Source organism: Euleptes europaea, chromosome 21 (genome assembly GCF_029931775.1).
Source record: "Euleptes europaea isolate rEulEur1 chromosome 21, rEulEur1.hap1, whole genome shotgun sequence".
In the NCBI taxonomy this organism is placed as follows: Eukaryota; Metazoa; Chordata; class Lepidosauria; order Squamata; family Sphaerodactylidae; genus Euleptes; species Euleptes europaea.
Window position 1 is genome coordinate 898486 of NC_079332.1, and position 24900 is coordinate 923385.

Consider the following 24900-nt stretch of genomic DNA (forward strand, 5'->3'; position numbering starts at 1 on the left):
ATCCAGTCCCAGGGAACAGCATTGTTTCCAGAAGGCCTCCCCCCAGAGTCTGTTAAAAAACCGGCCCTAGCCTCTAGCCCAAGAGCGCCCCAGCTACAGTGTTAAAAGAAGAGGTGACCCTCTCAGACACTCTGGGGCACACCTAGGAGTTCAGGGAGGCTTATGTGGTTCTCTTCTACTTTATCCTCACACAACAGCTCTGTGAGGGAGGTTGGGCTGAGAAATAATGACTGGCCCAAGGGCACCCAGCGACTTTGGCTGAGAAAGGATTTGAACCCAGGTCTCCCCAGATCCTAGTCCAACACTTAAACCATGACATGGCGCCGGTTTTCCTAGGAGTGCACCAAATTGAAGGGGAGGGGCATGCTCATTGGCATTCGTCCAGTCCTTTTGATGGGTCTGGCATTTGAACTCAGCAAAAAACATGGATTTTTTTTTTGCAAAAGTCCGGTCTGGAAGCACAACCCGGACAGAGCTCTCCCACCCCCCTCTTGGCAAAAAGTGACGATGTCAAACAACTTCTCACTTGGGCTGGTGCCGGTTGGGTTGACGGCTGGCTTCTGTCTCCCTTACCCATCTGCTGCTTGCGATATGTGTTCAAATATCCCACAGGAAGAGATGATTTTTTTTTTTTGATCGGGGAAGGGGGAAAAGAGCTGAAGAAATGAAGCGATACGTCAGAGACCAGCCTTGCGACAGGCCCTCGGTCGATGCTCCGTCCCAGGCCCCGATTATCCGGCTGCTGGATTACCTCGGCCAGCCCCGTCAAGGGCCTTGATCTGGCCGAGTCCCTCCTCAACACTGCTTCTCGCCGTCTCCCAGGCAGTCCTTCGGGGGTTCCTCCACAGGCATCTGGGACTCCAACCCGGAATGCATTAGAGGTAAGATGAGGTCGTCCATGTTTGGCATCACTAAAATTTTCTAGCGGGGAGAAAAAGAGTCAGGAGGGAAAGAGAGAGGATCGAGTTAAGAAGCCGCCGAGCTGGAAGGCCTCAAAGCTGGCATGGGCAGAAAACTGGGCAGGCACCTGGAATTCATGCTGGAGTTTCTTCTCTATCCATTCGGTGACGTGGATGAAGGTGACCTCCCGCTCTCCCAGCTTCGGGCGGACCTTCAGGTCCAGCTGTGGGGGGATCCTAAAACTGTACCTGCAGAGGGAGGCAAGGGAAACTCTTTTGCTGACATCTCTCTGCAACGGGACGCCTTCCCGCAATACGGCCGCCCCCTTCCCTATAGTAGATTTCTACCAGGTACAGACTGTTCCGAAATGAGTCTGCTCTGCCGTTCTGAGCTACTGCCCTTCTTCCTGGGTAGCCCCAAAGCGAACAGGTAGAGAACTAAAAGGGAAAGGAAGCAGGTGGAGACCGAGTCCTCTGCTGGATTCTGACTTCAGACTCTTGTTTCATGTGCTCCAGTCAGAGGTGAGGCTCGGAGCGCGTGAACGACAGGTGAGAAATTGTACAGGGAAGGCACGGGAGCAGAGCCCTCCCCTGATGGGATAGAGTAGGGTGCCTTGCCCTCTGGCACCACCCGGGCATTCCTCTGGAACCTGTCGCCAGTTGCATTCGGAGCACTTCAACAGCTAGACCACAGTCTGATCTAGCGGAGCCAGTACTTCTGCCTCTCACCCCAGCCTCATGCCCACTGGCACCTTCACCAGCCCTGCTGCCCAAAGGTTGCGGGGGCTCTGCTCCCCTCTGCCCCTGGTCTCTTACCAGACTCGGTCCGTCGAGGGGGGAGGGATGTTGACCGTCAAGGTGCCCGTCAGCTCCTGGACCTCCACAGTGAGCAGCAGCGGGGTGTTGGAGACCTCCTCGATCTTCTTCTTGATGAATTCGTTCTCAGTGGCCTTCTGGAAGTATTTGGACTTGGCGATCTTGTCCACCAGGCGCAGGATTTTCCGGCTCGTGCTGTTGCCGCCGCCATGGCTAAGAGAGAGGAGAATCGGGGGAGGGGGGGAGGGAGGTCAGTCTGGGCCCACAGAAATGGGGAAGAAGCTCCAGGCCCACTAAGCGTGAGCTGAACTACAGGCTGCGTGGGTAGTGGGATCCTGGCCTGGCCTCACTCGCCTTCCCCTTGTTTGGGTCAGGGGATTCCAGAAGAGGGGTTGGTTTCTTGCCTCCTCTACCCTCCCTTCTAGAAAAACTGATGCGTAGGACAGCAATGCCATTTTGACTTGCAGCGTGGCTGTGAGAAGGGCATCTTTTGCCACTCCAAAGCCCCATGTGGAGGGTATGTGTTTGTGTTTCCAGCCACGCAGAGGACGTTGGAGCACAGTGCTCAGACTCCACCCCTTACTATGTGGTTGCCCTAAATTGCTTACCAGGGGTCTGGTTTTCCATGTGAATTATTTATTTCTTTAGATATTTCTACTCCACTTTTCTCCCCAATGCCAAGCCACAGTGGCTTACAACGTCGCTCTGCCCTCTCCCCTTTTGTCCTCACAACAACAGCCTTGTGAGGTATGTTAGGCTAAGAGAGAAAGAGTGGCCCAAGGTCACCCAGCGAGCTCCCATGGCAGAAGTGGGGATTTGAACCTGGGCCTCCCAGATCCAAGTCTGATGCTCTAACCACCACACCACACTGGCTCTATCCATTAGAGGTCCTCAGGATGACCCCTGCAGAACAACATCTCCTGGGGTCATGTGTAGAGAAGGAACGGCTATTAAACTAGTTTAAGTTGGGTTTACGGAGATGCTCTGTTTGTCTGAGAAAATGCCACCCGTCTGGGCAGGCAGCAAGGGACCCCATCCCGTACCCTTCGCCTCCGGGGGGGATGTTCCTGTCTCCTGAGACTCCTGAAGGCTCTACGGTGGAAAGATCTTCTTCGTCAGAGGAGCCGGCGCTGGAAGACTCGGCATCGCTGTCGGCCAGTAGGACCAACCGGGGCTTGACGCTGCAAGGAAGGAGAGAAAAGCGAGGTAATCCCCCCCTCCTCAGCAAAGCAGTCCTCTGCAAAGGCTGAGATCTGCCGCAGCAGATGGCCACCTGCGTGAAACTTCACTACTTATTGCGGTCCTTCACCCTGGGATTAAAGAGGGCGACTATGTTCCCTATATACAGGAAGAGGCTGAGAAGGATTCCTTAGCAGTAGGGAATATACGTATCTTTGAGTCTCAAAAGCTGACACCCTGAAAATCTTGGTCTCTAGCGCTACCGGACTCGAACCAAGCTCTTGTACCGCAGACCAGCTCAGCCACCCTCTGCAACCAGAGAAGGTAAAGCCCCCAACCTGCAAAACCTGATCCTCCTTGCGGTTATATTATGGCCTCTTTCCTAAAATGAATAACGCTCCAGCTGTCGCATCTTCTGTTTTGACAAACAAGAATTATCTCAGACAGATGGCTCACCACAATCTGGGGGTAGGGGAGGCGCATTCCCCTCAGCCTTGTCTGGCTGGAATTCAACCTGGGCCCAGCTCTCTGGGCACGCAATTAATCCTTTTGCCCCTATTAGCCCAGTCGTTTAATCTGAAACGCTGCAACAGCAAATTGTGATTTCCCCCCTCAGGCTCCTGCAATTAAAAAGGTGTTGCTTATTAGAAACGCAGGACTGAGGCTGCTCAGACTGACACCTGGCAAGCAGGTGGGCAGGCCGTGGAAACAGCAGTGCAAAGTGTTCTCTGACATCTGCGCAAGCCAACAGAGATGCATAATTGGGAGGAGTCACAAGCATTTTGGAGGGCCGTAATCAGTGGTCAGTTGGGTTTCTGGTATGCGGGGGAAGCTGTACCGGTTGGCTTTTAAGCACCTGCTAAATGCCAAAGGGAGGCAACTCAGCACACCTTTAGAAAAGGGTGTGATTCCTCGAGAGGGGCAGAGCAGCCTTACCCTTCCCCACCGGCATCTGCCTTCCCACTCTCCTCTGCCAGGGCTTCTTTGCCCAGCTTGCACAGGTTCATCTTTGTCTCCAGGGTCATCTGCAGGGATCCGCTGTAGGTCACTTCCATGTCTACCCAAAGCCCTGTGGAGCAAAGGGGGGCGGCGTTAGGATGGGTGGGTGCCAGACGGCTGCTGGGATGCCTTGGCCTGCGTCCCTGGGCCGGACATAGGGGGGGTTTGTGTCTCAACAAATGATATTACGTAGGGACTGGGGAAAGAAGGAGAGAGAAAGGGGGAATAGACATCTTTGGCTGCTTGGAACATATCAAGTCCCAGGTTCATAACATTCTCTGGTTGCAGAGCTGAAGGAGAGATGTGACGTTGCTCCTGATCAGGACCATCTGTGGTGGGCTCGGCAGACCTATGGTCTGTCTTGGTGTCAGGCAGCTTCCTCTGTGTTCAAAAAACATCCCAGCCACCACAAAGGGAAGTGCGGGAGAAGGGAGGGCACCTTGGCCATCTTCTGGGCATGGAGTAGGGGTCACTGGGTGTGTGTGTGTGGGGAAGGTAGTTGTGAATTTCCTGCATTGTGCAGGGGGTTGGACTAGATGACCCTGGTGGTCCCTTCCAACTCTATGATTCTATGAGTCTCGGGGCTCACCTCGATGGTCAACAGTTGGGCTGGAAACGCTGATGATGTGTGGGATGGAGGTCCCCATGTCCAGTTCCGTGAGTGTGAGCTCATTCATAAAATAGGGCAGCTGGGTTGGAGCAAAAGGGGAGAGGAGGAGGAGGAAGAAGAAGAAAGCCATCCCTTACTAGAAACAAAAACAAGCAACGAGATCTGGGGCCAGCCCTGCACCGACTGTGGTGATGGAGGGACGCACAGGGCAACCGGCATTTACGGGGGTGTTTCCTTTGCCTCTGGAGCTAACTGCCTGCCCAGAAATCTGGGGCTCAAACGGGGGCAGAGCTTTTCCAGACCCACCTGTGTTCTCAGAGACAACTTAAGGCAAGGACTAGGATGAGTGACATTAGCAATCAGAAGGTGGGATAAGGCCTCTGGATTGGCCAGGCCTGGTAGAAAGTCTCTTCTGTCCCAGCCTGGTCAACTGGAGCAGGACCTTCCTCGATCTGGGCACTGCCACTAATCCCCTTCTCTGTGCTCCTCTGAGCCTCTTCTCAGCAGCTCCTCTCTGGCCCCCTCTTTCTCCCCCACTCCGTTCCCCTTCAGATGAGGACTGAGCCCACCCCTCCAGCCTCCTCCCCCAATCCTCAGTGACAGCCTCCCTCCCCTTAAAAAATGTTACAACTTCCTATCCTGGCTCCATTTTAGGGGAGGTTCTGGGAGGCTGGGGCTCCCTCCTGGTCCACCCCGACACCAGGATCCAGCGTTCACCTGGCCCGACGGCACCAGTGAGAAAGGGCACTCCAGAGGGGGAAACGGGGCTGCGTCTCATTCTCACCTTGATCCGGCCCAGTTTCTTTTGAATCTTGTCTGAGACCTGGTCCGCCCAATATTTTTCCTGTAGGAAGTCCCAAAACATCCGTCCAAGCACGGCGTTGACCCACGCCGTCTGTGGTTCGCTGGGGGCATTCACATCTCCGAGACACTGAAATGAATAAATGGGAGAGAATCCTTAGTTGCCGTCGCTTATGGACTCCCGAAGCATGAGGACAATCACCCAAGGCAGAGAGGTAAGACCAACTGTCTACAAGATCCTAAATTGATTTGCTCCCACAAATTATCCTGGTCAAATGGTTTGAGGAGGGGAGCCATGTTGGTCTGCAGTAGAAGAGCTGGATTCAACACCAGCAAGAGTTTCTGCATAGAAGCTTTCGAGAGTCAAAGGGAGGTGAAGGGAGCTTTGACTCCCAAAAGCTTGAAACCCCCCCAAAAAATCTTGTTGGCCTCTAAGATGGGGAGGGGCCGTGGCTCAGTTCTCCTGGTCAAATATTGATAGTTGGTTCTCACCCTTCAGCCCTTGGGTGATGGCCAAATATTCGCTACCTGTATTTGACACAGCTGCTGCTGTTTGATTTTCAGTACTTTAATGATTGTCAGTTCCACGTGGCATTTAGTATTTGATGGTATGTGGTTTGTTTAGCATGTGGCAACTGTCAGCAGGTACTTTCTAAAACACTTGGTGGGTGCCAGGAAGGGTGTCTGTGGGTGCCCTGGCACCCACAGGCACCATGTTGAGGACCCCTGCTCTCAAGCAACTTTTGGAAGCCTTTCGGGGTTCCTGGCCATCTGGCTGGTTCCTCACCTTTTTGGGAGTCAGGCTGCCAGCCATACCGGGGCAGGGACTCTCGGGAGAGCTGGAGCTGTTTGCCGTTGGCACGATCCGGGACATGTACGTGTTGTAATCCAGCAGCAGCTTCTCCCACACGTTCCCGACCAGATCCTTGGGCTTGACCAGAGAAGGGAGGTCTTCCGTACTTCCCCGGCTGCTGCTGTTGCTGTGCGTCCCTCTCCCTGATGGGCTGAGCTGGTTAACCCCTGCAGCAGAGAGAAAAGGGGAGCGGGAAGTGGGAGGCACAGGAGTAAGAAGGGTTTTCCATATTCGGCAAATGTAGCAACGCCAGCTGGGCTTGGAATTTGGCTGCCTGAAAACATCGTCTTCATTTAAAAACAATTGGAATGCTCTGTACAGTTGGGAAGGGATAAAAACTTAAAGTTGGAGGATCTTCTTGAGGATTTGAATTTGTTAATCAAATAATTGCTGTGCGTACAGGGGGTGAAATCCAGGGTGGGCCTAGCCTACCTGGCTGTGACTATCTTGGGGTCTCATTTACCCTTGAACTAGTGTTAGAATAACAGAAGCCATGGCAGATGGATACCAGTGACCTGCTATTACCTGTTGGCCCCTACCTCTTTCTTGCATGCATGGTTCTGATCTATTTCGATCTTTATAGGTCTCCTCTGAAGAACTGGAAGGATTTCTGTTCCTAGCGTCCTGTGTTTAAAATGCAGCTAGAAATAGACAGAATTTTGCTAGTTTGCATGATGAAATTAACAAAAGAATCTCATGGGAATGCTGCCTCTTTAGCATTGGAGAGTAGACAGCCCAGGACGTGGAGGGAGTCATGGAGCTGTGGAAGAAGGGAAGGATTTAGTCCAACCCCTGTGGTCCACCGAATGGACTATTTCAAAATGTTTATCCCCTAAACAAGATAATACTACCCCCCCTATTAAAGTGGCGCTTGGCACCTCTCTTCCTTTACCTGCCCGGGTTTCACTTTGACTGGCATTGTGCAGCTTGGAGCAGTCAGCCCGGGAGGCCCTCATGAGATGCTGAAACCATTCTTCCTTCTCCCTTCCCGTTCTGCCAAAGAGGTAAAGAGTCCTTTCCCGGGGGTCAGCTGGGGGCTTCAGAAGGGTCTCCTGGCTGGGAGGCTGCTGCTTCTTAGCACTCTTCTCTTTTGGGTGGTCCACATTGTGCTCGGCCGACCCCTTGCTGCCCAGGTCATCTTGCTCCGGCAAGAGAATGCAGATGGGGTATTTCTTGTTCCACAGTCTCTTCCGAGCCAGCCCAGGTGGAAAGAGGAAGACCTGGAATACCAATGGGAGATGTCAAGCCCCACCAGTTGCGGGCTGCGTGCATGGATGGTTCCTGGGGGAGGAACTGGGAACAGCTAGATTTGGGATTCCAGGACAGCTTGAAAGCCAAACGTCAAATGTCCTGCAGGTGTGAAAAGAACCTTATGGCATCTTAAGGATGAATGGAGTTTTTGTTACAGGCCTTTTTGCAGAGCGCATTTCAGCGGCTAGAGCACATATACCGCAATGAATTGAGGTGCCGCAAGGTTCTCTTGTTGCAAAATAGCAATGCTAAATTGTTAAATGACAACATTAAATTGTTAAGGTGCCTCAAGATTCTCTTGTTGCAAAACAACAACACTAAACTAGATACGGACACTCCTAGGGAATTAAGTAACTTGAGAGTTCATTTTGTTGAGTTTCCAGACCTTGTATCTGCAAAAAGAAAAGTCTGAAAATCTGAAGGCAAAAATTCTACAGGATTATGAACCTGGAGTGATTGTTTAAGAACCTTCCCTGGAGGTTTTTAAGCAGAGGCTAGATGGCCATCTGTCAGCAATGCTGATTCTATGACCTTGGGCAGTTCATGGGAGGGAGGGCATCTTGGCCATCTTCTGGGCATGGAGTAGGGGGTCACTGGGGGTGTGGGGGTAGGTAGTTGTGAATTTCCTTCATTGTGCAGGGGGTTGGACTAGATGACCCTGGTGGTCCCTTCCAACTCTATGATTCTATTCTCTATGAACCTTTGTGTTCTGACTTACACACTTCTTGCATCTGTATACTGAGATCTGCCCTACTGAAGACTTAAGGCCGCCGTATCTCTCTCTCAGTGAGAACAGTGTAGAATGGAGAGCAAACGGACTGCCGTTTTGGCCTCTGCATATGCAAACGTAATTCTTGGAGCTGGCCGAGCATTGAGAAGAAGTCAAGCATTGCTGAAGCCGTTTGTCCACCCGAGCCTTACCTTTGCGCCATGCAGATCATAACGGTGGTGACTCACAAAAGCCACCTCTGAGATCTCTTCCTCAAAGGTCGCCCGCCGGGGGATATTGTTTTTGGGATAGGAGAGCTTCACGGAGGAATCTTCCAAGGTCACAAACACAGAATGGGTCATAGATGGGTGATAGATCTCAGGATCGTAGAAGTACATTTCATTCATCCATCCCTGGAAAGAAACGCATCGGCTTTGTGTGGGAGAGTTACCAGCTACATGTCATGTATAATTTGCAGTAGAGAGAGGGGCTTTCTAGGTAAATGCCTTGAGGAAGTTTGTCTGAGAAGGTTTTGATATTTGCTAAAAGAAACTGGAACATCGCTTGTGGGTTAGTTCGCAAGGAAAGTAATTTTGCTATCATTCTTCCTATATCAGTGAGCGATTGTACAAGGGACTGAAGTAACAACTGTATCAGGAATATTGGAAATATTCCTGGGCCATTGTTACAGACCTCCTTGTCTCCAGGGGCCCTTCAAGTTGTATATCATCATCATGCAAAGCACCCCGTTTCCCTACATTTCCTAAAACCATTATCATGTGTCATTAGGAAGGTTGTAAGCAGATCATTTAAAAAGAGAGAATAGAAATCCAGATGTTTGCAAGCAAATAAAAGTGCAGGCCTTCTGCTTTAGACTTTGGCCTCTGAACAATTTCAGAGGTAGATTGGCTGCGGCATCTCTTACCTTAAGTGTGGAGTCTGAATGGGATAAAGATAGAGCAGGTACACTGCTTTAAATACCTGGGTGTGGTCTTTCAGGCAACAGGATTAAGGAATTCTCACATAGCCCATGTCTCCGCCAATGCCCAAAAAAGTGCCGCGGCTATATTAAAAATTTTCTGGACAAAGGGAGGACGCTCGGTAACAGCTGCTGTTAAGTTATATAAAGCCAAAACCCTTTCCCAAATGTTATATGGGGGGCCGCTTATTAACACAGCAAATTACTCCAGGTTGGAGAAAATCCAATCCAAATTCCTGAGGGCTGTACTACAAGTCCCTCCCAGTGTATCTAATGCTGCAATTCGAATGGAGACAGGGGAAGTAACGATTGAAGCAAGGATGTGGATTGTCTCGATCTCCTATTGGCTCAAAATAGCTTCACGTCCCAAAGGACTTGGTAACTTAATTTTATATGACACTTTTGTTTCCCCCTGGTTGAAAAATCTGATGAAAAAACTAGGCTACTATGGTCTCTCACAATATCTGCTCCTATCAATGGACTATCCACAGGCCAGAGCCCTGATCAGGCAAAGAGTTCTGGACGTGGAAAGGCAGCATGACCTAAGCAGAATCAAAAACATGTGCTACAATTGCAGCACTCTTACCAACGTGGTCCCGATGTCTTACCTTTCCCACTTAGATAGCCCAGAATACAGGAGGGCTTTCACCCTGATGCGTTGTAGCGCACTCCCTTCAGCCGTCTTGGAAGGGAGATACAAAAAGATACCATATGCAGGACGATTATGCCCCTGCTCTGATGGGAGTATTGAGACCCTCGAGCACGTTGTGTTTGAATGCAAAATCTACAACAAGATACGAGAAGCCATTCTTTCTGTATTATCGGACCTCCCAGGGCGATCCAGAACCTTTAGTCTTTTTAACATGCTCTCAGACAAAGATATGGAGATAACTTTTAAAGTGGCCAAATTTGGGTGGCAAGCAATGAGGACCAGGCGTGCATGGGTTGAACTTAATGGTTGAGCGATTTTATATTTATATTTATACTAATTTTAAACATGTAATATTTTTAATTAAGCGCTTAACGGCTTTTATGAGTGAGAGATTGTAAGATGGTATAGGGGTTCACACTTGATGCACTTTTATATGTGTTATGTTATGTATGTATATCTGGTATGTTTTTATGCTGGTCTTGGACTGTATTAAACTCTCTTTGTACCTTAAGTGTGTTGGGTTCTTGGGGGTGCTGATTCAGCATCTCCGACGGAATCTTGTCCCAAGGGGGGCGTGTTTTCCTCCGAGAGAGGGGACGCTTTGGCACCAAGAGTAGGATGATCAGGAAACCCAACATGAACCCGCAGGCCAAGCCGAGGAAGAGGCCGGAGACGTAGGGGGGTAGAGGCAGGACAAAGTAGTTGTAGGCCAACAGGGCGATGCAGGCAAGGGCTTTGCATGGCACTGTGCTGCCTGGCTGGGCAGGGTACAAGACCTCCAGAGGCCTGATCGTCCGCACTTCATCCTCCCCGGTCCCTTTGTCCTGAGCCACCTCCACCACCTGGATGACGTCGCCATAGGAGCAGATTTCGTACTGGCAGTTCGAGGAAGGCCCCCATTTCTGTTCCAAGGGCAAACGTTCCTCCGCTTGACTCCTTCGGCAGGACTGACCCAGCATGGCTCCATGCTGATAGCTGGGGCCCTCGCTCTTGGCATCCAATGTGGAGGGATCTCTGCGGAGGCTGGGAGGAGCCTCGTGGTCATGGTTGCCAGAATTGGCGGACTTCTGTTTTGCAGAAATGTTATTCTCGTCCCCTATGATTTTGCTGAGCCTACTGAGTGGTTCCTGCATGGCCTCTGAGAACCGCCTTTTGGTGTCCTCGAACTTGGCTTCCTGGGCCTTGAAGAAGCTGCCTTTGCTCTCCAAGGGGGACGTGCTGGGCGAAGAAGGGGCCGTCCTGGAGTCCCCATTTTTGCTCTTGGGTAGGGTGATCTGATGCCACCGGTGGACGTTGAGCTTGGAGTCCGACTTGGATTGCGTCACCTCGGGCTCCAGGCGGGAGATCTCCGTGGAAATGGATTTGACCAAGCTCAGCAGCGGCTGGGGCTTGAGGGAGGAGGAGCTGTCTTGGGATTCGATCTCGGTTGAGAGGGACTTCACTAAGTTGATGAGTGGTTTTGGGCCTTGCGGGTTGATGAGCTTAGCCGATCTCTGCGGGAAACTAGGAGAGGTGGAAAGGGGAGCAGCGAGCAAGAAATCGGACTCCGGAGGAGGAGACGGAAGAGGGAGTGGCACTTGGAGGATGGACCCCGCGTGATGGGCTTCCTCTTGTCTTGTATCTTCGCACAGGGAGAAGGTTTCGGGTGGATCAGCGGCGGCTTCTTCCTCATCGTTATCCAAGGGAAAGATCAGTTCACTCCCATCCACGCCTTCCCAGTCCTCTCCTTTTTGGGTGGAAGCCAACTTTTGGGAGCCAAAAGGAACACCCCCCTGCTGGGAGCCCGCTTGAGAGGAAGGCTTTGCTGCAGAAGGGCTCAGTGCTGTTCGAGAACCGTCAGCCATGTTTCACATCCTCGCCGACGTTGAACCTGCAAAGTAGGGGGACAGGTGCACATTCAGAGAGGGGCCCATCTCCAGATGGAACCCTGGAGTTTTGCCCACTGCCCTGTCTGAGAATAACCAAAGGTGCCTGCGGAGTCAAAAGGTTGGGGACCCCAACCTACACTGCCTATTTATATTTGTTTATTCCAGTTTTAACTGCCTTGACTTCCACGCCTCAATGAATCCTAGGAGTTGTAGTTTGGGGAAGGTGCTGAGAACGTTCTACAAAAGATCCCGTAAGATCCTCCTGTCAGAATGACAGGGTTCTGGGGCAATGGGATGGCTCGGAAACCAGTTGAAGTCTCTGGCTGCTGGAGGTCCCACAAATGCTCCTCCAGGGGGAAGGCTTTGGCTCGGTGGTAGAACATCTGCTTGGCACGCAGAAAGTCTCATGTTCAAACCCCGCTATCTCCTGAAGACCCTGGATAGCAGCAGCTGATAGGGCAATACTGACCTTGGTAGACCCCTGGTCTTTCAGTATAATGTAGCCTCACATGTGTGTTTGTTTTTTGTAATGTTGCATCTGCAGTTCTAAATTTCGGCAACGGGCCAGATTTCACGGACAGCTCGTGGCCCTCCCGGATTGTTTCCTTCCCACCCTTTCCGATCTGCGTGCTTTTCATCAGCGTTGTTTCAAATAAACCATGTCAGATATCAAAATGATGCTCTGCATTGGGGGAACTGCTAAGCTTTATAGCAACATGATATATTGCCAGTGCAAGGGATTAATGGAAACAAATCTTCTTATTCTTTCATAGCCTAATAGCATTGATGGTTGCCAAGTACTCAAGATTATTACTGATTTCCCCCCCCTTATGCCTGTGTGTTTGTAATTGACTTTAATCAGTGACTCACGGACTGTCACATTATTTTTAAATCCACATGCTTCCCCTCCCCTCTTCAATTGCAGTCCATTAAAATACTGTAGCTTTATAGGGGGAGGTCATCTCCCGAGAGATGTTGGAGTTCCCCCCAACCACTGTCTGTTATCTTCTCCTACCCTTCTGTTTTTATCTAGCGTCTCGATCGTTTAACCTTCAGCTGTCTGGAAAATAACAATAGCCCCTGCCTCTTGGACAGGTTCAGCATGCCTGTCTGCTGTCAATCTCTGCCATCCTGCATTGTGCAGTCTCTAAACATCCCAAAGGCAGCCTTCATCTCCTGAGAGCTTATTAACTTTCTGAAAGCCCAATCGATAACACAATAATGATACAGTCCGGATTCAGAATGCTCATTTCATCCAGAAGGAGCTCAAACATCCCATCACAGCGGTGTCTGCCTGGGCTTAGCAAAGACGCCTCCGATATAAAGCAGCCTGCGGCTAGTTCAACCTCTGGCTTGCTGGGCATTAGTGGAGGGGGCTCAGGGCGGAGCAGTCGCCTTCGCTCCGAACTGTGCATGTTGAGAAGGAAGGCCGGCGTGAAGGTCTGAGGCCTGGGGGAGCGGGCCGAGAGCCATTCCCCTCCTCCCCCCCTCCCCAAGGGCCCTTCAGCTAAGCAGTGGTGAAAACCCCTGGGGAACAGTCCAAAGATACAATTATAAGGGACCGTTTGCAACTCTTCCACCTGGCGGCCATGTGAAACATGCAACGTGACACACTGAATATTTTATTCAGGCAAAGCTCCCATAATAAACAGTCTTTAAGGTGCCGCAAAACTCTTCTGGCTTTGTGTTTTTAACGCCTGCTGTGCAGACCAGCTGTTTCAGAGTCCCCTAACTGGAATCCTGGGTGAACTGCTGGAATTGCTTTGCCTTTGGCACCACACTGAAATCTTAATTTCCAGCAGCTCCTCCTTAGAATCATAGAGTTGGAAGGGACCAGCAGGGTCATCTAGTCCAACCCCCTGCACAATGCAGGAATTTCACAACTACCTCCCCCACACACCCCCAGTGACCCCTACTCCATGCCCAGAAGATGGCCAAGATGCCCTCCCTCTCGTGAGCTGCCTTTTTTTCCCTAAGGAGGCCCCTTTTAGCTCCAGGCTGTTTCACTCAAGCTTTCCTCTGCTTTAAAAGGACTTTTGCATCCGAAACTCCCTTATCTAATTATCCTTGCTGGAAGCTTAATTGCTGCAGGGATTTGGGTCCCAGCCCAAGAGTTCTTCTCCTTGCCCCTTGGCGAAGGGCAGACCCACACACGGCCAACTGTAATTGGTTCAACTGGCGTGATTTTCCTTTCTCTCCCCAAGGAATCCTGGGAACCGCAGTCCAGGGAGACAGCTACAACTGGCACCGGGTGGCATGATTCAGAAGCAAAGAGGGGTGTGTGTTCGTTTGGCTAGAGATGTGCCCAAAATAACAACCACACGAATATCGTGATATTGCTATTATTATGTAAGCCCATTTCACATTAAAAACAGAACATTATACTTCACCAAATTCAGCATGTGAAATGTAAGGCTGTGCGCTCCGTGGCGCTCTTAGTATTCATGTACGTGCTTTTGCACACATGCACACCAGGTTTAGGAGGCATGTGTTCCCCCTGTCAGAAATGGAGATTCTGGAAGGCAGTGAAAATACGTTCCTTTGTGGCATGTGTGTGTACACCCCCCAACATCATTAACAAAAAGGTTCCCACCATTGTATCCAGGACCAGGATGTACCACGGACGGACACCAGGGAGCCAGGATTGTCTCTTCCAAATAGGGGCTGCTGGCATTTGTAAAACAGAGCGGTTTTACAAGGCCGAGATTAATGCCAACATAACGTTCGGTGGCCGGAGTGTTTGATGCTGCACCCTCTTGCCAGTGGCACTGATATCTGGTCTCACCTTCGAATGCTGAAACATTTGTCATTCGCCTGAGCTAAAAATAAAGGGCGCACCAACACCTTTTCTACCGCCCCGCCAACATCTCCGCCTCCGCTTTCAGGCCTGAGATGCGTTTCAGCGTGAAAACACAGCCTGGAGGTTGCCGAGAACAACCTGGCTGCAAAATCGTATCAAAGTGGGGATTGTTTTCATGCAAACAGTGTGAAACTTTTTTTATAAAATCCGCATTCATCAGAGGCAAGGGAACAAAGAGGACTCCTCTGGGGACATTTCCGGAGGACCCCATCATTTCGGAGGTGGGGAAAGAAAGGCCTGGGGCCCAGCTCTGCTCCATGGGGCCTTTTCATTTGGCCCTCCATCCATTTAACCGTTTCCCAAGCCGGGGCTGCCCCACAGAACATGCCCAGCCCTCCCTGAAGAAAGGAGTGGTCAGTGCTGTCGCCAATCACACACCTCTAGGAGGACAGTGCATGTTTGTAGGAAGCGGACGCTCCCGGCCAGAGCCTCTCCTTTCAGAGCAGCTTTTCATTTTAACACAGAGTGGGGAGTTCTCACAAGGCCAAAGAAAATCTCTTTGAGCCTCCTCAGATTGAACCAGGGCGACACATGGGCAGCTGGGTGGCTGTTGCTCCCTTTGGGGCAGAGCAGATAAGATGACCTGCAAAGCTGCTAAATAAGCCCCCCCTCCTTTGTGGTTCCAAGTTTCCTCTCTGCCCTGCGCCCCTGGCCCCTCTGATAATCTGGTGCTCTCTTCTCTGGGGCTGTGGAGACAGAGGAGAGGAGACCCCGGCTCACTCTCCTCGGCAGAGGCACCTGCCACCGATAATAAATTCCACTCCGCACAGAGCGCCAAGGGAGCTCTGCGGAAATCTCTCCGGGATGAACGACTGACCTGATTTAAAATGGCAGCATCCAGAGGGCTTTGGTTGCCTGCTTTGCCGCATGGGTTTCAAACCTCCGCCTCTGTCGAAAAGGAGATTGCAGAGCTGGAAAAGACGCAGCAAAGAGAAGTTGAAAACACAGGCTTTTCCTGTGAGGAAGGGTGGAGGAGTCTGGGGTTTGGGGGTGGTCCGAAAGAAGGTGACTAAGAGGGAGCATGAGAAAGGTTGACCCAAAGCAGCTTACATTGTTCTCCTTGCCTCCATTGTATCCTCACAACAACCCTGTGAGGTCGGTTAGCCTGAGAAGGTGTGATTTGCCCAATGTCCCCCAGCGAGCTTCCTTGGCAGAGTGGGGATTCGAACCTGGGTCTCCCAGGCCTGAGTCCAGCACTCTAACCACAACACCCCCCTGGCTTTCAAAGGCATTTGAAGGTACTAATATTTGTGGACTGAGCCTGCTAGGTGGTCCATCTCTGTTGCATGATATGTGTTTCTGCGCTGTTCTTACTGTATCGTGTCATGTCTTGAGCTGGGTTTCGACTTCTTGCAAACCATTTTGTTTGAGAAAAGGTGGGGTGACAGGTTCTAAATAAATAAATATTCCTCTGACCTTGGCCCAGGGCAGCAAATGTACTCTTGGCACCATACAGAAATTAAATAGTACGATTGATCGGGCAGCTCTCCCTCTCTGGGCAGCAGAGGTGCTCCGTGGTTCTGAAATCGGATCTCCTGTATTTGCGTCTCTCTCCTACACTGATGATTCTTACAAAAACCAGAACCGTTGGCAGGCAAGGTTGTTTTGCAAGAGCTAGAGGCAGCTGAAGGAAGGCACTTCAGCATTTCCGCTAGCTTTGCAAGACCTCTGCTGGTTAATGTAACTCTGCTGAGCCTGGTGTGATTGTATAGCTCGCTTCTAATGGCTGGCAAGCGGATTTCGCAAAACCATAATACGTTGCGATGGTGGAGCAGAGTATCTAGGGAGAGGAAGTAAATGGGCATGAGTTATAGGAGATATTGATTGGTAGGGTTGCTAGCTCCAGGTTTGGAAATTCCTGGAGATTTGGGAGGTGGAGCCTGGGGAAGGTGGAGTTTGGGGAGGGGAGCAGAGATGTGACGCCCTGGAGTCCACCTTCCAAAGCTGCCATTTCCCACCCACCCCCAGAGGAGCAGATCTCTGCCCTCGAGAGATGAATTATAATTCCTGGAATTTCCAAGCCCCACCTGGAGGTTGGCAAACCCTATAGATTAGCGGAAAGTCAAGTCTATTTCAGTGTCCTGGTAGAAATGCCTTCCCTGTAGGAATCGCCTCCAGTGGCTTCTGTTTATTTCACCCTCTAGGTCATAGATAGGCATTATTTGGGGGGGCAGGATAATAACATTTGTTGCCGAGCTACTAACAGCTGTGGAGTTATATGGAACGCCGCTCAACCCTTACAAAAAGAGGCTCCAGGATTTTGGGTCACTGGAGACTGCTTCCTGGTCTGCGTTTGGCACACAGAATATGACATGTTCATTTGAGCGCTCGGTTCTTCTCTGGCTGTTTTATACGTTTAACAGAAATAGGAGTTCTGAGAGGCACGTGGGACTCCCCTCTAGGCTGTAGTCTTTTACACCTGAAAATACAACATATGACACCCTACATGTAGTTTGGAGGCTCCCCACACACACACACACACACACACACACAATGCAGCCAGGAAAATAATAAGTCTCCCTCTCTTCACCTTTTGCACAACTCTGCTCTCTGTTCTTGGTGTGTGTGCTTTTAATGCAGCCAGGAAACTAAGTCTCCCTGTGCTCACCTTTTGCATAAGCCTGCCAACCCTTCTTTTCTGCCCTTATATCACCCCGCTGAAGGGCACATCAGGATGCAAAACCCCTCCCGCCTCCAAACTTTTTGTGCCGCTCACCTGATCAGCCTGGGAACGCGCCAGCGGGGAAGGTGCCCGGCAGAGTCTGCTGCCGGCTTGCCAGTTCTTCATCTGGGAAGCTGCCTCCCTGGCAGGAGATGCGTCTCCATCAGCCTTGTGCCTGGGGCGATTCCATCCTGCCGCAATTTCTCTCCGACCTGTTCTCCTTTTCAAAACTCCAGCCTGTGTCAAGTGGTCCAGAGGGAAAGCAGAAGGAGCGTTCTCTCACCTGCCTTTTGAGTCCTTCATGGCCTCAATGCGCCGGAGCCCCTGTGTGCTGCCAGAGACAACCTTACGCCAGTGGACAGCGAAGACTGCAGACTGGAGTCGGGGTTGGGGGGGGGGGATGAGGAAGGAGCCCTGCCTGCTATGGAGTCAAAAGAAAGAGAACCACGTTTGTAATGTCACTTTGGAGCGGGATGCATTTCTACCTTCTCTGCTCAAGCAGCTTGGTCGAAAAGGAAGAGGCGTTGGCGCTCGTTCCTGCCCCCCCCCCATCTCTCATGTGGTGGGACCACCCATCACCCTCCTACCGAACGGGCTACTGCTTTCGTTCTCTGAAGCAAATTCTCAGTCACTATCAATGTGTGCCTCCCAGCATGAGAGAAGCAGTTTATCTTCTTACGATGGCCTTCAACGTCTGGTTTGTCTACCTGCGACGGCTGCTGGGCCGTTTCACACCTATCTTTCTGTACACTGTTGCCTCTCCAGAGACCTGCCGAGAAGGTCCCACGACCGTAAAAACCATATGAGAAAACCGTAAGAACGGCACAAAATATAAATCGGCCAGCCAACAGATCACGGACCTTATTTCAGACCTTCTGTCTGTCTGCCCCTCCACCTGTGCTTGCTCCCCCCACCCCCAGAAGTTAGCCTGGTCAAAGTTGTCTCCCTCCGTAGGTTGCTAGCAAAGTCCAACTCGTTTTCTTACACCCCCGCAAGGTACCCCCTAGCCCCGCATCCTTTGATCTTAGCATAGTGCATCAACCACACTCACATGGACTGCAGAGATCTTGGGCAGGCTCCCTTTTCGGTGGCCCTCCTCCTCTATCCGGCCAGGCGCTCAGCTTCCCACCGCCTCCGGGACTCAGAGCCGGGCTTGCGGCGGTGATCCCTTTCACGCGGCAGAGCAGCTGTCGACAGAAGATTATCCACCGGCCTGGACAGGAGAATCGCCACCTGATCCGAGCCAGGCTTAAGCTGGAGCGATGCTGCTCCAGCCATTCCTGGCCTGACAGAGGCTGACTGGGGGAGCCAGGGGGAGGCACCGCAGACCGGCATCAGAAGCGCCGTGCCAGGGATGCAGGGGGAAGCGGCATCCTTCCCAGCTCACTCTGGTGCTGCTGCTGCAGTGGTCCAGCGGCAAGGGGGAAGGGAGGCTTCCCGGAGAGAGGCCCTTCCCCGGCGGGGCTCGAGCAAATCCACAGCAAGGGGCTGGTCCAGAGCCATGCTGCCTTGGAGTGGAGGGGGGGGGGGGAAGCATTGGTGTGCAGCGGAGGAATGCACACCAACACAAGTGGCTTGGCAAAGAGAGAATGAGCGAGGGAGTTGTAGTCGGGGTTTGTCACTTGACCCAACGCCATTTGGACAAAGAGGCGAACACAGCATCTCTTCTCCCACCTGCGGATCCTCAAAAGCCACCCCCCCCATTCCATGCCTGGCCCCATCCCCCATTCCTGCCTCCCGCACAGAGACCATAAAGCAGAGATGGCCAATCGCTGCAGAGAGGTGTGGTTTTTCTTCCCATCCCTCCTGCAAGATGGGTCAAATTAGGGCAGCTGAGAATAGCCCCTCCAGGGAGATTGGTCCCTTTGCCTGGGGTTTTAAAGTGTGTGTGTGTGTGTGGGGGGGTCCATTGCAGTGTTTTCACTTTTTTAAAATTGCTTTAGCAAACACGAAGGAAAATCTATGAGGGTCCCAGGCTTTTCTGCTTCACCCCCTTGCCTGTGGTTGCAATCTAATGCCTTGCACAATCTGACCAAGACACCAGCACACAAACATCTCCTGATTCCCGGAAGAGCCTCAGGAACAGCTTAAAGTGCTTTGGAAGGTTTACATCCTGTGCTATGAACATTGGCTGGGCTTAAGGGAAGGGAAAGCCTCCCCCCCCCCCACTTTCTTGCTGATATTTGTTGGATTAGTATCTGGGAGATCTGGGTTCGAATCCCCCCCTTGTGCCATGGAAGTTTGCTGGGTGGCCTTGGGCCAGCCACACTCTCTCAGCCTAACCTACCTCACAGGGTTGTTGTGAGGATACAACGAAGGAGAGGAGAACAATGTAAGCCGCTTTGGGTCCCCATTGTAAAGAAAGGCGGGGTACCAATGAATCAAATACATAAAATAAATTGGGGGGGGGGACTTCGTGCCTAGTTATGGTTTTTCTGGTCTCCTTTGGTTGCTGCAGTTTGTCACAGTTCTTTCCGTCATTCTGAAATTGTGTCACCACTGTATATTGGCTTTATTCCAGGGTTTTAAAATAATAAGCTATTTTATGGTTTTAATTTTGATTGTTGGAAGCTGTCTTGGGAGCAGTGTATGAGGAGGCAGACAATGTGCATGTTTGTGTGTGTATAAAATTGTGTGCCGTTAGTTCTTAGCAACCCCGGGAAACCTCTAGGTTTCCAAGGCAAGGGATAAACAGAAGTGGTTTGCCGTGACCTTCCCCTGCATGCGTATTTGTGTGTGCTTGGTATTGTTATTTTAGTTAGAACTGCATTTGACTACTTTCGTTTTTACTTATTGACAGCCCTGATTGAGAGTTTAAATTGTGGCCTTTCGTGTATATTTTATAAGCGTCGCTTTATTTACATTGCAAACCGCCTTGAGTTCCGCAAGATAGAAAGGCGGCTAATGACTGTTTTAAATAAATACAAAAATAATGGAATCATAGAGTTGGAAGGGACCACCAGGGTCATCCCCCTGCACAATGCAGGAAATTCACAATTATCTCCCCCATTAGAAATGCTTCTAATGAGTCTGGCACTTCCCCCTTCCCCATGGGGGAGGTTTTGGTCAAGCGGGAGTAACTGTGGACTCTCAAGAGCGTTAAGGGGAATGCACTCTGTGCATGCCCAGACTAGGGTTGCCAACCTCCATCTGGGCTCTGGAGATCTCCTGGAATTACAATTGATCTCCAGACAACAGAGATCAGTCCCCCTGGAGGAAATGGCTGCTTCAGAGAGTGGGCTCTGCTGTGCACCCTCCACCCCCAAATCCCCACAAATATCCCGACATGGCAACCCTATGCTACGGCTGCCAACCTCCAGGTACTAGCTGGAGATCTCCTGCTAATGAAGTGCCCCCAATAAAGGTCTTTTACCTGTTGATCAATGCTGAACTGCAGTGTGATTCTTTCTCTTGCTTTCGGCTGGAGAAATTTAGGCACAACATTATTACAACTGATCTCCAGCCGATAGAGATCAGTTCACCTGGAGAAAATGGCTGCTTTGGCAATTGGACTCTATGGCATTGAAGTCCCTCCCCAAACCCCACCCTCCTCAGGCTCCGCCCCAAAAACCTCCCGCCGGTGGCGAAGAGGGACCTGGCAACCCTACTGGCAACCCTACGCCCGTGGAGCTGGACGGGTCACGTGACGTGCTTTAATATGAGGCTATTGTATTTTGGTCACGTCATGAGACGACAAGAGTCACTGGAAAAGACAGTCATGCTAGGAAAAGTTGAGGGCAGCAGGAAAAGAGGAAGACCCAACAAGAGATGGATGGACTCAATAAAGGAAGCCGCGGCCCTCGATTTGCAAGACCTGAGCAAGGCTGTCAAAGATAGGACATTTTGGAGGACTTTCATTCAAAGGGTCGCCATGAGTCGGAAGCGACTTGACGGCACTTAACACACACAACACAGGACGAAGCTGAGCAGTCCTCCGTCATTTGTTCCAGCCCATTAAAACCCCTCCTTTTGTAATGCTCAGATATAAGGGCTGGTTTAGAACTCTTATGTATTCATACGCACACACATGGAAGCTTTGGGAAGTTGGCATCCGGGAGCCATGAACCAACAAATCATGCTCTCTGTGCCTGGTATGCCTCTCACCAGTAGAGAGCTCTGAATTACCTTCATCTTCAGGAATGTGGTTTCTGGTTACCGAGCTCACAAGATCAGGCACTTACTAAGTGACGCCTTCGGCCAGTATCTATGGCTATGCTAATTAGAGTGAAGTTGACACTTAATGTGCATTGGTGCTTTTGTGTATCGATCTGTTTGTCAGCAGCCATGGGCCTGGCCCATGCGAATGCATAAATGATACTGACTTTCCTTTGTTTCTCTGGTGAGTAACTCTGCATCTTATTTGCTGGTTATTTCACCACCAGGTCTGTGTTTAGCTAAATAAAGAACTGTTGCTCTTTTTAACCTCCTCCTAGTTGTCTTCACCGGACTCTATAAGACAACTTGGCACTTCACTTTCCCTGCACGTGTGGACAAGACCTCGGGGCCCGTGTTCCCAACCCAGATCTGCGCCGCGCCGCCCGCCGTACCAGCTCCGCCCCGGCGAGCCGCCGCGCGTTGCCCGGCAGCGCCCCCTGGCGCCTTCCCCGCTGGAACTGCAGAGGCGGAGCCGAGCTGGGGAGAAGGGCCGGAGGGCGGAAGGCAGCGGCCATGGCTTTCTGCGTCTTCTCCGGGGGGGAGGTCTACCAGAACCACTTCGAGCCCGGTAAGGGGAGACCCGGCGACCCCAGCCCTGCAATGGGTGGGGTGGGGTGGGGTGGGGAGAGGAGCCCATGGCCCCCAGCGTCCATAGGGGATCAGCGTGGCCCCCTCCCTAGCGGGGTGCAGATTGGCAGCAACCCCAGCTGATAGGGAGGGGAAGCTCGCCCTCCCCCCCATGTGAGTTGGGCAACCCTTTTGAGTCCCCTTCCCCGGTTATCCACCGAGAGGGTTACCTACACCCTCCCACCCCAGCCCCTGTTCTCCAGAAAGGCTGGCCTCGGATCCGCAGAGGCAGACAGACCCCTAAGTTAAATCTGACGGGTAGGGTTGCCAGCCTCCAGGAGGGGCCTGGGGAATCCCCTGGGATCACAACTCAGCTCTAGACTACGGAGATCAGTTTTCCTGGAGAAAATGGCTGCTTTGGAGGGTGGAAATTGCCCCCCCCCCAAAAAAACCCAGGCTGTATCCCAAAATCTCCAGGAATTTCCCAACTCAGAGTTGGCAACCCCACTGTCAGGATAGGAGGACCCCCCCCCCATGATGCGGGCTGTAGACTTTTGATCTCATAGCTATCCAAAGGGGTTTCCAATCAATCTGGAAGTAACAGGTGTGTGTGTGTGGGGGGGGGGGGGGTTCATCAGCGGCAGATCTTTCCCCAGCCTATTTTTGCAGGTGGTCGCCGGATCTTGGGGGAAAGCAGGATCCCCCAGGGCCCAGGCCAGATTGTTGGAAAGGGCTGTTTTCACTCCTGAGGTTTGACCCTTGAGCAGTTGGACTTTCCCGTAGTCCTTTTTTAGGCAGGCGCCTGATGCAACTATTAAAACTTGACTACTGTGTTGCAAAAGCTGCTTCTGAGTCTGGGGTGGGATTGCCAAGATTATTTGCTGGGGATTTACTTATAAGCCGCCGGGTCAAGCGCCATTGAAACGTGACTCTGGCTGAAGCGAAAGCATTCACCTTGGGGACTTTGCATGCTCACAGCGTCTCTTGTGTACAACTGGGCTGCTGAGTGTGCAAAGCAGATACGTGGCTCGTGAATGGGCTTTGCACTGGTGGCAGTCTGCTCTACACAAGAGGCACCGTGCACGCACCAGGGCCCTGTGTTGAGTGTTTGTGTCTTGACCCAGCGTCATGTTTAAATCGGGCCTAGGTCTAGAGACATTGCCCACACCCAGATTTTAAATAACCCTTCAACTCACGCATGCCGTCAGTTGCTTGTGGCACATATAGTGAGCAAGCAAGAAATCCTGCAGTTTTCAACCTCTTTGTACGCAGGGATCTATGTGTGCGCCAGATGCGGTTACGAACTCTTTTCCAGCAGAGCAAAATACTCCCACTCATCCCCGTGGCCGACTTTCACCGAAACCATCCACAGCAACAGCGTCTCCAAATACAAAGAACGCCCAGGAGCCTTAAAGGTGAGCACCGGGAAGGCCAGGAGGGTGCCTCTGAGCATGTCCGGAGCGCTTTCCCCCCACCACTGTAGAGAGACTAGGGCTCAGGCCGATGGGAGGCCCACAAACTCTCTGGAACTTGAACGCTGCTCTGATGCATTCTGGGTGAGTTCCTCGTGCCCGAGCTGAAGAAGGGGAGGGGCTGAGGCTCAGTTTGTAGAGCATCTGCTTGGCATACAGAAGGTCCCAGGTTCAATCCCTGGCATCTCCAGTTAAAGGGACCAGGCAGGTAGGTGATGTGAAAGTCCTCTACCTGAGACCCTGGAGAGTTGCTGACGGTTTGAGTAGACAATACTGACTTTGATGGACCCAGGGTCTGGTTCAGTATAAGGCAGCTTCATGTGTTCATTTGCTCCGTTTCAATTTCATCCTAGGTGCTGTGCGGGAAATGTGGCAACGGCCTGGGCCACGAATTTCTCAAGGACGGCCCAGGGAAGGGCCAGTCTCGCTTCTGAATATTTAGCAGCTCTCTCAAGTTTGTCCCTAAAGGTGAGTCAGCAGTAGAGTCAGACTTCCGTCCCTGGCTTAGGAGGGGGAGAGTTCTCTGCTGGTGCCATTCTAGCGATAGGGACGGGGGCAGATAGTCCCTGGCAGGCTGTCTGGACTCTGTGATGCCTTTGAGCCCATCTCAATCTTGCTGCGTATTTTAGCTTTTGGGTTCTTTGCCCCATAGAACTCGACCACTGCTTGGTTCTGTTTCTTGGAGCGATGCAATCCTGGGAAAAACTATATGCCCACTTATTCAGCAACCAGTTGGGGGTCAGCCTGTCCTTCCACAACCTACTGATCAAGGACTGAATTTATTTTGTTTTAAAAATGTGTATTTTTAAAGTAGTAAATGGGCCCTGAGCACCTCTGCTTGGGTTCTTTGAAGAACTTCAGGCCTTATCTCTGCAGGCCTTGGCCGGGGAGAGCGGGGCAGAAAGTTGAAATGATAAATACATACATAATTCTGTGTAAACAGGCTAGGAAGTTCCATAGGGTCGACTCCCAAACAAGGGGCCAAATTAGCCAAATGAGCTCCTGGAAAGCCATTCCAGAATACCAGCTCACAGTTTTCTCTCTCTGTTTTCCTCTCTGTTTCCAGACAAGAAGACCTTGGGAGAGTAGCCATGCCCGTTTCCCGAATCCACTCACATGCCTTCTAAAGCCACTTAGATGCTGCGACTCCACACCAACCAACCGAGGGAGACCCACTGGTTTGGCCCTTCTGCTTGGCTTGGGAATGGTTTTAAAGGCCCAAAGGACGGAGGTTGGCAGATGAGAAGGGAAACCGAGGGGTCCGTCATCTAACCATCTTCATGGCTCACCTGTGGCAGGTGATCCCGCACCATCAGCAGAGAGAGCACCCCCTTCTGGTTCCATCTTGACTTTCACCTCGGACCGAGCCCGATCCGCTCTTTTCTTCCCACCGACGTTCCTCCTCCTTCCACTCTGCCATTTCTAAATAAGGTCGTGTCCACTGCTCCAGCAACCAAAGTCCAAACGCCTGCTACGCTCCAGCCAACCTGCGGGCCTTGCTCTGGAATGTAACCCTGACTCAGCAGCCTCCGTTCTGAGCGGCACGCTTGTCCTGCTGATTCAGGGCA

The 24900-nt window shown here is 51.6% G+C and overlaps 2 protein-coding genes across 2 annotated transcripts; one reads left to right on the forward strand and one right to left on the reverse strand.

Annotated features, from left to right (window-relative positions):
* Nucleotides 1-795: 795 nt before the first annotated feature.
* LOC130492749 (testis-expressed protein 2-like) lies at nucleotides 796-11592 on the reverse strand. Its single transcript, XM_056866533.1, has 11 exons — nucleotides 10255-11592; nucleotides 8330-8530; nucleotides 7065-7377; nucleotides 6092-6324; nucleotides 5288-5434; nucleotides 4483-4582; nucleotides 3831-3963; nucleotides 2759-2896; nucleotides 1716-1928; nucleotides 1028-1148; nucleotides 796-921 (listed from the first exon to the last, which is right to left on the reverse strand). Exons 1-11 carry the CDS (start codon nucleotides 11590-11592, stop codon nucleotides 796-798), a joined length of 3063 nt encoding a protein of 1020 aa, XP_056722511.1.
* A 10214-nt stretch (nucleotides 11593-21806) lies between these two features.
* Nucleotides 21807-23766, forward strand: MSRB1 (methionine sulfoxide reductase B1). The gene is made up of 3 exons (XM_056866182.1): nucleotides 21807-21861; nucleotides 23133-23275; nucleotides 23686-23766. The coding sequence occupies exons 1-3, from the start codon at nucleotides 21807-21809 to the stop codon at nucleotides 23764-23766; spliced, it is 279 nt and encodes a 92-aa protein (XP_056722160.1).
* The last annotated feature ends 1134 nt before the right edge of the window (nucleotides 23767-24900 follow it).